At 38.9% G+C, this 14949-nt stretch overlaps 1 protein-coding gene across 1 annotated transcript; it reads right to left on the reverse strand.

The window, feature by feature from the left end:
* Positions 1-7358: 7358 nt before the first annotated feature.
* LOC107676395 (dapper homolog 2-like) lies at positions 7359-13616 on the reverse strand. Its single transcript, XM_016470939.1, has 4 exons — positions 13165-13616; positions 9994-10126; positions 9454-9747; positions 7359-9296 (listed from the first exon to the last, which is right to left on the reverse strand). Exons 1-4 carry the CDS (start codon positions 13420-13422, stop codon positions 7450-7452), a joined length of 2532 nt encoding a protein of 843 aa, XP_016326425.1. The 5' UTR covers positions 13423-13616; the 3' UTR covers positions 7359-7449.
* Positions 13617-14949: the final 1333 nt, after the last annotated feature.

Below are 14949 nucleotides of genomic sequence, written 5' to 3' on the forward strand. Positions count from 1 at the left end.
CCTCAAAAATAACCCCCAACTGGGCAATAAGGGCCCCAAAACAGGTGGAAGGATCTTGTATTACCCTTATAAAGTAGTCATCTTTGCTGTCGTTTCAAATTTTCATTATTTTGTGGACAAAGATTGTTTTTCAAAGCAGTCAACTTGAAATACAATATGTCAAAATTTAATTCAGCCACAATATTTTCCTAACAGAAGTGTCGTTCACAGATGACAAGCTCCAGAGTCCATTAGGACTTGAGATGAAGAATCTGTGTCTTTCAAGCGGTCATCGTAGCAGCACTTCCTAGGTTTTATGGCTTCTGCCCAGGCAAACGCTCTCACACGTGCAGGAGCAGATACAGGAAGGGAGGAGAGAGAGGTGTCTGACTGGGGCAGTTTTCCTCAGGAGAGATGAAAAGACACGTCCTGCTGAGTCTGAGCTCATTGTCTGCTGAAGTGTTATGGATGTAACCAGGAGTGTTGAAGCTTCAATAAAAACACTGTCTCTCTTTGTTAGGCATGAATTTTTAAGATGCTTTTAAAAACGAAAAAATACTGCTTTGAAAAGTTAGCACTCCTGACAGAGCAACGACATAAACCAAACTGTTTTAACTGTAATTGCAACTTCCTTTGCACGTTCATTAGTGGTGGGAAGTTTCAAAAAAGGAAGGAAATCCTGACTGAAGCTTGGGAGGAAATCCTAATTGTTCCTCTTCAATTCAACATGGTTAAAATTCATCAACCGGTGTGGAGCAGAATGATCCGGTTAAACCTCAGCTCTCTGAGGGATATCCTTTTTTTCCTCTGAGGCTTCTGTTATCTTGAGACCTTACGTGGTGCGGAGGACAGGAAAGACCATCTGGTCAGGGTCTTTGATGTGGTCAACACCAGCACATCAACCTCATTTTAACACATCTGTTTCCCACAACAGCCGTGGAAAAGGCTTTCTGAACTCATCAGGATGTCAAGGCAAGCATCACTATTATTATTGCACCTACTCAGGGTTAGGATTTAAACATATGTCTAACCGGTGTGTAGTTCGTCCCACAGTGTTTGTGCCACATCGACAAACCACTACCAATGAGATTTGCATTGGCACCACTCATAGTTCCTAAAAAAAAAAAAAAAGTAGTTACTAAATATGTAGTTACTTCAAGACCCCGTGGTAATAATACTGGAGTTTTGTAGCTTCTAATTAATATCGATTTTATCTTTGAGTTAGTTTACGCTACTGTTCAAAAGTTTGGGGTCGAAGAAGAAAGTCTTTGATCAGAAATACAGTAACAACAGTAAAATTGTGAAATATTATTACAATTTAAAATAACTTTTCTATTTGAATATATTTTCTTCAGTGAAATCATTCTAATATGCTTATTTGGTGCTCAAGAAACGTCTTATTATTATCAATGTAGAAAAAAGTTGTTGATACAACGGTGATAGATTTTTTGTTTGATTATTTATTTGAAATAGAAATATTTTGTAACATTATGCATATCTTTACCTTCACTTTTGATCAATTTAATGCATCCTTGCTAAATAAAAGTATTAATTTCTTTATGTACTGACCCCAAACTTTTGAACGGTCTTGTATATGTTCAAAAAGTTGTCATTTTTAGCAGATGTACATGAATAGATTTAACCTAACAGAGACATTTTGAAGTTTTATATGAAGCACATCATATGTCTTGTATCTTTTTTTTTTATTTTTATTTTTTTTATTTTTTAGTAAGCTGAATTGGAAAATTGGGTCTGTACATCATACAAATAATGTATTAAAATCATTTATAATTGGATATGTTACATGAATGCATTTTAAACTAGACAATTCCCAGGGAGTGAGTTGGGATTATGGGTGATCCTGGGAAGTAATCTGACCACTACTGAACATTGGCATGAGAATTGAGCTGGTTAGTTAATCAATTTCCTGTTTTTCTTAAAAGGCTTAAAGGAAGTGCTCAAGAAACATCTGGAGGTTGTTTGGAGCTCCTTCCAGGGCAGTAAGAGGGTTAGGAGCCTCGGATGGCTGCTGTCGGGGGGAGAGCACCACCTGTCTGGAGCTGTTGACAACAGAGGAACCGAGGATGTGTTCTGACATAATACTCAACTTCCTCTCTCCCAAACTCCACATTTACAGGCAAGCAAAGAGGAAGACAGCACATGTGTATTCATGCACATAAACATTGCATCTTTACATTAAAGAGATGAAAAAATGAAAATTCTGCCAAAAAGTTGATGGTAGCCATTGACTTCCATAGTATGGAACAAAATACTATGGCAGTCAGTGGCTACCATCACTTGTTTGGTTCCCAGCATTCTTCAAAATATCTTCTTTTGTATTCAACAGAAGAAACAAATTCATACTCAGGTTTGGAACAATTTGAGGGTGAGTAAATGATAACAGAATTTTCATTTTTAAGGCAACTAAAAAAAAATTAATAAACAACACCCTGTTGGTGAAAGTCACTGTGGATGTGTTTGTGGTCCCTGGGCTCGCTGTGAACTCTTGAGCTATTCCCTGCATTTGTGGCGTAATGCTGATTACCACAGAAAATAATGTTGCCTCATCCCACAGTTTTACAGTAAGACACTTAAAAAGTATGTGGCCACAATAAGCACTGAAATATTCACTGTTGCAAGTGTAGACATGATGCTTAAAGATTAAATGTGTTTTGAGATTAGAAGCATAGAATCACACTAGAACGAGACTATTTACATGGCTCAAACTTCACAGTTACACTGTAAAATATGATTTTTCAAAGTTGTAAAAAAGATTATTGGAGTATGTTTTAAAAGAAAATACTTTTGAAAAATGTATTTCAAAGTAAATCCTACACTAAATTTTTCTCAGTCCACAAGAAGTTCATCCAGTTAGAAAAGTAGCCAAGCGTTAAGTAGGGTGATTTAGACCACTTTACAGCCCAAAAATGAACTTCACATTTCTGCTTTTAATCACACTAGAACGCTGGTCCCTGTTTACATCTAATGTGCATTAGAGTATCCTTAATTTTTGTTTTAAAACTGAATATAATTTGGATAATTAATCTATAGGAAACTAGGTTCTAGGATAGGAAACTAATCTAGGATCATATGTTGTCAGTAGACTTGTGCCTGAAACATGCCTATAAGAGCCTGCCAGAGCAACAAGCTCAAGTATATTTAGTTGCATTTACCATTATTGCTTTTCAATCTCGAATACAGATCTCCTATATAGTTAGATCTTAGATCTCACAGTGTCCTCTTTCATCAGTGTCTCCCTTACCTCGGCCCCCATTCTCTGGGATACACACACAATCCCACACACAAACACACTCTCAAGGGGAGGGGCGGCCGTATCCTTTGTCCTTCTGGTTACTGTACATATGAATGGACGCAGGCAGGGACAGGAACCCCTGAACTCATGAATGTGAATGGAGTCAGGACATCGGCCTTACAAGCAGGTCTCACTGGTTATTAGAAGTGTGTGTGTGTGTGTGTGTGTGTGTGTATGTGCATCTGTGCATTTATTTGATCACACTTTTATCCAAAGCGACTTACAATTGAGGAACACAACAAGCGATTCATCATAAAGAGGCAAATAAACACAGGAATACTATATACAGTAGAGTATTTAAGCTGCCATATAATATAATTATATTAATATTTTAATATTAAGTATTAATACTTGTGCGGTGTAAACCTTTGTTTAAGAGGTGTACATGTCTGAATCTTCAAGTCTTGTTTGGTCAAATGCATCAGTTTATTTAAACATCAGTATCAAAATAACCTCTTAGGAATCATTTTGCATGTTCAAACCGACTCATCCATGTGGATTAATCTTTCAAAGGCTGTCCAGGTCAGTGGAGGCTGGAGTCCCAGCAGGTGTTGACTGTGCATGGAAGCCATAATGAGCCATAATGAGATCCCTAATAACAGCAGTAACCCTTCAGAGTAATATGCCTCCTGTGGATAACAAGAATTCACAGCTATTCCAGCCGTCTGTCTGTTTCAAAGAGGCAAATAAACACAGGAAGTGCTTATAATACAAAGTTTCAGACATTGTTCAGATTAGTACAAGCTAGACTATCTTATATCAGACCCCTCTTTCTCAAAATACATCTAAGGTTCAGAACTGTCTGGATCCTTGTATGAAATTGTCTTCTTGCTAAGCTTTGCTGCAAAACAACATTGACCGAGTTTCATGCTCTGTGCATGCACAAAATTACAGCCCGAGTGAATAGAGAGAGACTTGTAGCATTGCTAGAGGAGACATCTGTTGAACAGGGGGACGGTCAGTGAATTGTGACACAGATGACAGTGGGCTGCCGTGTGTTTGGACTGGGGATTACCTCATCACTAAAAGAAAGCAGAGACCCTTGCATCCCCCCTCTCCTCTGCTTTTCTCCCTCCCGCCATCCTGGCTTTAATTATCACCCGTCTGTTGGATGGCTACTGTTCCTTTGTGGTTTCTCTCTCTATCTCTCATCCTCCATTAAAAACCCTGTTTCACTTGTCTGTCACGTTAACATTGTATTAGAGATGTGACATTGACATAGAGCAGTTAGCAGCACACTTTGAAACTAAACACAACACAGTAGTATCAGCAAATAGTGATGCTAAATAGTGCAGTGGTACAGTTATATAGGAAACAGATTTGTGCAACATGTTTTGTTTTATATATAGCTTTTTTATTAGATTTCTTTCTTTTAAACCTAAAAAATATAATAATCTTAATATATACATATTTTTATAAATATTATATTTTATTATAAATTAATCTTTCAAAGGCTGTCCAGGTCAGTGGAGGCTGGAGTCCCAGCAGGTGTTGACTGTGCATGGAAGCCATAATGAGCCATAATGAGATCCCTAATAACAGCAGTAACCCTTCAGAGTAATATGCCTCCTGTGGATAACAAGAATTCACAGCTATTCCAGCCGTCTGTCTGTTTCTTCATCTTTTGTCCCGTATGTCTAACTTCCTTTAGGTTTGTTTATATATTGATTTGTATTGATCCTCTCAATACCCCTTTCTCCTCCCTTTCTCCCTCATCATCCTGCGCTGTAGAAGAGCATGAAATCCCCTGGTTTTACACATTAACAGTAGAGTGGTCACATGTTGGGTTTTTATTGACATTATTACAAGTTTGCTATATTAAAGCCCCTATATTTTAATGATTCTTTGATTCTTTTTATGTCGGAAGCAGATATGCAAGCTGAATTTTAGTTTTTTGGTCACCGGTTTTGATGCAGCATGAAATTAGGGTAATACATAAACATCTAGGTGTGCCAATTAGGTTTTGCGTAGACCGTTTATGACTTTTATCCGATAAAAGAAAAATGTTTAAGGCGTTTACATGACCATTTCACATACATTCTCAAGTAATTAAACATAATTGGTGTAAGTATCATGCATGTGAACATACTCAGAAACAACAAGATTTCAAAGCTGTTTATCAAGCTTTTGTGTTGCTTGAATAGGACTGCCTCATAAGATCTTACATGATTAAACAAGCATGTTAAAGGTCAACATCGCAACAGGAAGGCATGGGATAGCAGAACTGGGTCAGAGAGTATGGTATTAAGTTAGCATGGCATGATTCATTCAACTTTTAGAAAACTTTTAATACTTAAAACTCAACTTAAAAAAAACGCAAAACAGTAGCAAACAGTGAATTAGGGTTTGTCACATACAATAGCCTTAAAAAAACTTTTTGGATGACTGTAGACTATAACATATTTGAGTAATTTAACAAATTTACTTTTGTCAAATGTTTTAATAAATCAAGCTTTAATTTAAATTTAAAATGAGGGGTAAATGCAGCCAATACAACGCAATTCATTTAGACAACTAAAAGCATTGGAAGGCCAAGGCTAAAGGCCGAAATGAGACAGAAAGGTTTGGGAGTGTGTGGTCATGACCTCTTAGTTGAACCTGTTGACTAGCTCCATTGTAAGACATCAGGGTGTGTGAGATGATCTAGCTAGACAGCTGGTGGAGGTGAATGCAAACACAGGGCCAGGCTTGCTGGCCTTGACCCATGAAGCGTCAAAGAAAAACAGTGTGACCTATGCTCTCTCTTTAATCTCATGATTTGCTTGATGTTTTCAATCATAGATGCAACTCTGTCTGACACAATCATGAATACAACACATGATTTTTGGGTTTTATGACATTATACACTTATAGGAAATTAGTGTTCATCCATAAGAAACACAGCGTTACACACTAAGCTGCATAAAGATTATATGGTTAAATAGATGCAAAAATGTCAGAGACAATTTAGTTTGCAAGTGCAACAAAGCAGGCCAAGTGCAATAAATTAGAAAAAATTGAGGAGAAAATGTAAAAAGGACTTCAAATACATTGCTCGCCTAACAGGTGCTTTTTGTATAAATCCACTTTCCAGAGCCAGAAATAGTCCTAAAATACTTGGTAATTTGTGCTGAAGGGGTATGTGTGCATTGCCATGGTGATGAGACCAAGCAGTGCAGTAAATTGTAAGTAAAAGTTGATGAAATTCTAGAGTCTGTTAGAGAGTTAAGCTCCTTTCAACCCAGACTAGCAAAGATAAAACACATCCAGGGGCCCAAGGACCATCTGGTCTTCACCTGTGTTGAGTCTATTCAGAACCCTAAACACAACCTCTGTGACACTACAGGAATTTTAATATAGATTCTTAGACTGAGTAAAAGGAGATTTAGAGAATGTCCAGTCTTTGATGTCTGTCTGTCAACTGTTTTTTCTTCTTCTGTTTTAATGCTCATCTTTCATTGCCTGTTGCTTTTACTTTTATTTTTTCTCCTTAACATCTTTGCAGCCCTCACCTTATTCAGTTAAATCCATATCACTCAGACTGGACTGTTGAAAATTCTTATGGTATGGTAATAATAATTAATTTTACAAAAAGTTTCTGTGTTGTATTTGCGCTATAATTTGAGAATGGACAATATGGATAAGAATGGAAAAGATCATTAAGTAATATTTATTTTGAGAGAAAAATAAGATGCACAGCTGAAATTAATGTGAAAAAAGCCATTTTTATTGAGTTACATCAATTAGTTTTGTTCCCAAAGCAGTTCCCATTGTGCTATTTACACAGCGGTTTTGATTATAGTTAATTTTGTAAAAATATTCAAAGACCTTATTTACAGTATATAGTTTTTATACATTTCAACATAGACTGTTGGTGTTGTTGGGAAGTCCAATTTTTTTAGCACAAAATATAACAGAATTGCCCAACTCTTGTAATAGATGAACAGTGAGTCGCAATGTCAATGTATGAAACTTTTACCACAGTCGTGTTCTGGGTAAAGTTGGGTGGAGATCAGTGATTGGGTTTGGCCATTACAACGTGGCATTTTTTGGATTTGAAGTCTCCAAATACTCTTATGAGTTTTCTTGGGTCACAAGTTTGGGGATCCACGCGAGTCCCAAATTTCAGGTGAAGCTAAAGGTTTACTTGACAGGATCCATCCTAAGCTTTAGTGAAGCTACACCAAAGTCATAACCTTGAGTGAAGCTGGCTGAAAACGGCGGATCTTCTTCTTCAGAGCTCTGGATGCTTTGATGCGACAGGCTGCTGGCTCTGGGCGATGATGTTGCTGAGGAGAAAAGCCCACTGCCGTGGTCCCCAACGCAGCCTGAGCCCACACTAAACCACCTTCATCTTCCTCTTCTTCCTCCAACAGGTCCTCCTCATCCAGCGAGAGACTACTGTCCGAGTCTGAGGCTGTCTGACAGTCCTGACTGGACTCGCTGTCTCCAAAACGGTTTGTGGTGTAGTCGCTCAACTCTCCATCACTGCTTGCTGCAATAGTAGAGTGAAAGAGCGATGCACACTCTGCAGAGTACTCTGAAAACTCTGACTCGCAACGAGGAGGGTAGCGACTGGAGATTGGAGCTGCCGGATATCTAGATTCCAAGTAACTGAAGTAAGAGGAGGTGGAGAGCGAGTGGGGAAGGGCTCGTGGAGGACAGCCCCAATGACCTGAGCGAGGCCTGGCACTAACACTCTTTACCATGGCCCCCTTTTGAGAGTGTAACATCTCTTTGGATCTCTGGGTGTGGAGAGCTGGGGGCAAACGGATCTCAGAGGAGGAAGGCCATTTCCGAGAACTTTGTTTCTTTTTGGCTTGGTCTAGAGGAAGGTGCACAGGTTCAGGGGCTTTACGGGTCTTGGTGGACTTGGAGGTTTGGCTCTGTTGAAGGTGAGAGTTGTTCTGGATGCAGTGAGAGTTGAAAAGTCCATTACAACTGCAATCTGAGCAAGAGTTCATCTGGGACTCTTCCAGATTTGTTACTCTCCCTTTGCATGAGCCGGACTGTTTTAAGTCAGCTCGGGTTTTGGTGCAGAACTCTCGAGACAAGTGTTTATGCTGATGTTTCTTTGCTGAAGGCTTCTCAGAGCTCTTCTTTCTCAGTTTTACAGATTTTGTTTTTTTGTCTGCTTGACGCACGTTCACCTTCTGAGACCCTGCTGGAACAAACTGTGCATGGACAAAATCTGATTGAGGGGTGCCGCCCTTATCACCAAAAGAAGCTCTACTCTCTTCTCTTCTGAAGGTAAAACTCGATCTCCTCTCTACTGGCTTTGGGACCATAGATGACTCCTTGGAAAAATGTCCACTCCCTTTGTCTGAGAGTCCATTCTCAGATTCAGTACCAGCCTTGCTTGTGGCATTCTTTATGGAAAAGTAATTAATTTGGAGATCCATGGAAGGTGCTGGGTGTGTGCCATGGCACAGTGTCTGGACCTCATTGGCTTCAGAATTGGGCTCCAGACCAGGTGCATTCCTCTGCTGCTGATTGCTGTTTAGTGCTGAAGATGTTTTTCCAGACTCCAGTGCATTTTCTAAGGGCATTGTTATTTGTTGAAGGGAACCCAGCAGTTGAGGACCATTCAGCTGTCCGTAGGACATTTCCTGGGATCTGGGTCTTTGCTCCTGTGTTCTGCTAACAGTGTCATTTCTTTTTATGCTTAACAGGTTTGTCTTACTCAAGCTTCTCTGTAGTACCTTGTTGATGTATCCAGCAGACCTGGGATTTGTGGACCCTCCGTTTGGGTTTTGGGTTTCCTCTTCAAGACCCACTCCAGACATTCCATCAAGTGCTACTGGATTTCCCTGATCAGTGGTGCAACTGAAGATGGGGCTTTGTAAGGCCACAGCATGCAGTGGACTGGGGTAACAGTACACTTCTGTCCCATTGCCAGATACCAGGTTACTCTGGTATTTGGGGTCCACTGGGGGGTTTTGGAGGCTACAACAAGGGGTGGAGCTCTTCACATCAGTGGATTTGAAGGAGCCAAAACCAGGTGCAATCATTCGGTCAAGGTCTCCTGAAAGAAAGACATAAGAAAAATGGCATCAAGATAATGTACTTAACATTTCAGAAGTTAATCTGTTTATGACTATAGTGCCTACAACAAGATTCTGCCCATATGTCTCATAGTTCTTTGTTCAAACTTTACCTAAATAACACATTTTCACGTTTACCTGTAGAAACAGGTCTTTGTCTTGCTCGTTCTGCTCGAGCTGGTGCCGTTCGTATACAACTGCTACCGAGCTTCACTCCTGATCGTGGTGCATCGGACTGGGCAGTGCTCTCATCAGCAGAACAACGACGGGACACACCGGTCTGTCCGGAACCACTACGGCCATGTGGCATATATGAGGTGGGGAGATGAGGAAGCAGACCGGTTTGAGATGAGGAGGAGAGACTCTCGCTGTAGACGGAGGTGCATGAATTGGACAATGAGCCTGAACACCCATCACTGAGCTCGTAGAATCCTGGGAATAGAAATTAGCACTGTTAGATTGTAGTTCATTCTTGTAACAAAAAAATGCTTGATGTTGTCCTTTAGTTCTAAAAATGTTGGAAACTGGTGTAAATGTTTTAAGGTGAAGTGTGTAATTTGTCACTGTTATGTCCAACACATTAAGGCCATTTAAACAAACCGTTTACAATTCCATTTGGTGTTGGAAAATGGAGCAGAAATTACAATTAGTGATATGTAAATGGGTATGTTTAGTCACCTGAACTGGGTCTGCTGTCACTCTCTAGGTGTTCAGTGGATGCTTTACACACATCCAGTTTCAGGTCATTTATCTGTTGATCTAGCTGCTGGAGATGAGTCTTCAATCCCACATCCTGTTTGTGTAGACGTGTCTGCAGGTACAACACACATTCACAAATTTCAGTCTGCAAATAAATCACCTTCATATCATGCATTATCATATACAGTTTATCTGATGCAGCAGTGTTTAGTACATTTATTAACCACATGTGCAGATTTGTATATAAACTCAGTCAAGCACAACAGAACTAAGTGTTCTTTGTTAAGCTATTCTTCACTCTGATTCCAAACTAACCACAGGAGAATATGGAAAACTGGATGCTTCCAGACATTTAATGGCTGATATGACTCCTGCTGTTATACGACGGAGAAAAGACAGAGACAGAGGAAGCAAATAAAGAAGGAGAGCGGTTGACTATTAACTAGGTAAGGATAAAGGGTAGCCCGGGAAGTGCTGTAAGATTACTAATCTCTCTCCTGGAGAGGAACACAAACTATTGTGTAAACCAAATGTATAGGAATAAGAGGAAATGACATGCCAAATACAGAACATCAATAATGGTTAACTGTAAATCAGCTTTGCAAAGTAAAGAGTCACACCTGTGCCAAACTCTGACAATGCACAAATTTTAATTTGTCTTCTTTATACTTGCCGGTTAGTGAAAGAGAACAATGAGGAACATAAATCCAATTTTATCTGAGGGTATTACTGTGAACTATGGTTGTGTGGATAATGCAACCGGCTGAAACAAACCACTTAAACTGAGAAAATCCTTATTGATAATACGGTTAATATTATAATGAAGGGTTTTCTTAACTTAAGGGGTTTGTTGCAACTGGGTGCTGATATTTGAGTAAATATAAAAGCAGACCTGCCAGATGTTTTCTCAGGGTTTCTAGTCATAGAACATCAATAATGGTTGACTGTAAACCAGCTTTGCAAAGTAAAGAGTCACACCTGTGCCAAACTTTGACAATGCACAAATTTTAATTTGTCTTTTTTATACTTGCCGGTTAGTGAAAGAGAACAATGAGGAACATAAATCCAATTTTATCTGAGGGTATTACTGTGAACTATGGTTGTGTGGATAATGCAACCGGCTGAAACAAACCACTTAAACTGAGAAAATCCTTATTGATAATACGGTTAATATTATAATGAAGGGTTTTCTTAACTTAAGGGGTTTGTTGCAACTGGGTGCTGATATTTGAGTAAATATAAAAGCAGACCTGCCAGATGTTTTCTCAGGGTTTCTAGTCATTTTGACGAATAAATCCCTTCTTTTTAAAATTGCACAATGAGTTATTTCTAGCTGACGAAATAATTTAGAGCAGAGCACAGCTTGAAAAATGTAATTTACAACGAAAATCTTAATGACATTTTCAGGACATTTCTTTACAGAGACAACAAAATGTATAAATATTTTGTTTAGTTTTCTGTTAATTTTAGGAAGTGGACTTACAAACAGCATATCCGAATCTTAGTGCACATATACATCAACATTGTTGGAGCTCTTATTGTAGATGACATCAACTGTGCAATTTCCTTGTGCTTTGGAAAAAAAGATGCCTTTTTGTGATTCATTTAAATGAGACATATTATGCCCCTTTATACAATATGTAATATAAGTCTCTGGTGTCCCCAGAATGTGTCTGTGAAGTTTCAGCTCAAAATACTCCACAGATCATTTATTATATCATTTTGAAAATGCTTATTTTGAGTGGAAGCAGAAACACGCTGTTTTTCGGGCCTGTTTCTTTAAATGCAAATGAGCTGCTGCTCCCCGCCCCCTTTTCCAGAATAGAGCTGCCATTACAGCTTGTACTTGCTAAAAACATCTGTTTTGGTTCTGATTATCATGTCTATCGCTCTGAAATCATGCGTTTTAAACCATATGAGTTTAAACTTCTGATATACGGTTTTCTGAGAGCACACATCCGAAGCACACGGACAGAAATTGCCACGTCACCAAGGGAGCGAAATCAGACGCGCTCGTTTTCTCAGACGCTTGCAGAAAAAGGCTTCCCAAAACAAAGTTACTGGGTTAATCTTTTTCACGTTTCCTTGGTTGGTAGATGCACCGGGGGACCTGATTATAGCACTTAAAACCTGGAAAAGTCAGATTTTCATGATATGTCACCTTTAAATGGTGTAAGAACACTACTGCCTGTCTCTAATATGTCTAGAGACCAGAGTCACTTTGACTGTCAAGCATTAGAAGGGTTCAACAAAAGCCCAGAAGGTTCAAACATGCATCGGCTACGGGGTCAAATCTGTGTCGCCGACTGGGCCACAGTTCCACATTCTCATTAAATTGAGTTAATCATCAGAAACGGACTGGCCCCCCTCAGAGCCCTTGATTTATAACCACTCACTATATGACCCCCAGCTGAGCCTGTAATTCAGCACTGGATTCAGTCATCAAGGGCACTGCCAAAACCATGCACAAAATACACCAGTCAATCCTCACTACAGTAAGAGCACATGGGAATGCAGGCTTTATGCAAAGATTCTCATTTGATGCTGGAAAATCCACTCAATAATGTAAGAACTGACTAAATCACAGAAAACATCTGGTAGATCTATCTATATCCATTCAAAATTATCACATCAGCTCTGTTCTTTGTTACCACATTTGTAACCAAAATTTAGATTTACGTGTTTTAAAAGAGTCATTAATGTATTTTACATGGTTTTTTCAGCTATAAATGAAAGGACATTTTATCTTGATGTCATAAGCATTTTTTTTCTTGGCTGGTGTGAATAGTCATATGACTAGAACTGTTGAATCCAGTTTGCTTTTCTAAGATGTCTTTGTCAAAGCTCCATAAAAGGCAAATAAAAGATGTAAAAGCATAACACAAATACTATATTTGATACCTATAATAATATTTAAATGGCTTATTATTGATTATTATTAATATCAATAAGATTGATTTAACTCAGCTGGAAAACACAGAGCCCAATTTTGGACTCACTGATTCACACTGTTTTATTATTAAATGCAAAGGCAATTGAAATATGCATATGTTAGCAAAAAAATGAAAATAAATAAACTTTTCCACTGCATACAATTGTCACCAAAATAAATCAAATACTTTCATCAACATTACTATTAAGATGTCTTACCAGCTGTTGTTTGAGTAGAGTAAGTGCTGCCTCCAGTCTCAGCTCCTCTGTGCTCACGTTCTCGTGTTTTGATGCCTTGGAGCCCTCGCTGTTCAGGGTCAGAGCCCAGTGCACCATGGCACTCTGTTTGTCCCGGAGGAAATGCAGCTCTTGCAGTCCGGCCAGCGCTGCGTGCAGTCTCTCTCCTGTCCTCCTCCGGTCCATTCCTACAGCAGCTGCGCTCAGCACACCTGACCCAGGTACTTTTCTTCCCAACATTATCAGACGTGCTGTTTTGACATTTCCAGAGAGACGAGGAATTAACGAGGTCCGCTATGTGACTGAGCTTGTCCAATGTGCGTCCCAGTGGGTGAATCAACTCTTGTTTGGACGAAGCGCGTGAGTGTAAAACACTACCTGTACAACCCCGCCCACCTCCGCGCAGACCGTGGAAAACCCCGCCCATCGCTGGCTGATTGGCGGACATTGACTGAGGCTGCTCAGTGAATTTGCCAATCTTGCTTTGGTAAATGTCTGGGATATGAATGTTAATGAGGTTGCGTGATCAAACGCTAGAAGCCAGTAAATCAAGTTAAAAAAAAACAAGAAAATTAATATTCATGAGCTGAACAATCGCTCGGTCTGCTGAAGGATTCGTAAATTCGCTTCTCTTAAGACTCTGCGTCTGAGAAAAATAACATAAAACAAAGGAGTTGTTCATAACAAACATCACTTTTTAACTATATTAAACTGGATACCTTCTATATGTGTTTTATACTTTTATCCACGTAATAATGAAATCGCTTATCGAACTTCGTTTGTACAATTGCGCCCTCTTGCGTACGATGACTGATTACTGAAAACCTGAAAGCGTCAAAAGAACCTTATGATAAACATTGATCATTAGAATATGTTCAATGGAAACATTTGAACACTAAAATAAATAAAAAGAATCCCAAAGTGACATGCTGTTATCATGGTTTTGGACATACCATGGTGTATGTCTAGTTTGTATTATGCCTTTCCAAAAGCTGAAGGTGAAAAAAAAAATAAAAAAGCAATAATAATGTAAATAAATAATATTTTTAAAAAATGTTGACAGTGCTGAGCATCGAACAGAGTTCATTAGTCTGAGAGTATCTGAAATCCATGTGCATTTTTTTGTGATGTACACAGGAAACGTGTGGTGATGAGAACAGGACTCCAGATAGCATCAGGGTTCGAGTCCTCATCGCTGGCAGTGGCGCTGTGAGGTAAAGTCAAACTGTGCCACACTGTCTTTCCCCTACAGCTTGGATGAGTTTACCTCTGACAGCCACAGGATGTGGGAGAGGAAGTGAGATACCGGAGAGATACAAAAATCCGTGCAAGACCTTTTATGTATAAGGCAGAGGAAGCAAAATCTGATCAAGATTAAAAACATTGTTTTATCAATGTCATACAATGGGAGATGGTTTGATTAGGTTTTTGAGTTAACCATCTAAACAAACGGATCTCACACATCCCGTCTGGGTCATATTCACTACAAAATCAAAGCATAGAAAGTAATTACATTTTGCATTAGAAAAATGGGTATTTTTAAGGTCCTTTATAAAGTTTTGCACCCTAATTATCATTATGATTTAGCACAAAGCTATTTCTTATTACCATAATTAAAATAGATAAATAATAAAATAAGGAATTATGTTTTGTAATACATTTGTACAATAATTTATGCAGCTAAATTTTGAAAAGCTATTGTGCCCAGACAGATTTTTTTATTCTGAATACAATAATACAATTCTAATGATAAACATCAATGAATAA

This window comes from Sinocyclocheilus anshuiensis, unplaced genomic scaffold (assembly GCF_001515605.1).
Source record: "Sinocyclocheilus anshuiensis isolate Anshui unplaced genomic scaffold, SAMN03320099.WGS_v1.1 scaffold961, whole genome shotgun sequence".
Classification (NCBI taxonomy): domain Eukaryota; kingdom Metazoa; phylum Chordata; class Actinopteri; order Cypriniformes; family Cyprinidae; genus Sinocyclocheilus; species Sinocyclocheilus anshuiensis.

Coding starts and splice junctions, on each gene's coding strand:
- LOC107676395 (XM_016470939.1), bottom strand. CDS start 13,422: ATGTTGGGAAGAAAAGTACCTGGGTCAGGTGTGCTGAGCGCAGCTGCT. Junction 10,127..13,164: donor CTCTACTCAAACAACAGCTG/GTAAGACATCTT, acceptor TTGTACCTGCAG/ACACGTCTACACAAACAGGA. Junction 9,297..9,453: donor ACAAAGACCTGTTTCTACAG/GTAAACGTGAAA, acceptor TCTTTCTTTCAG/GAGACCTTGACCGAATGATT.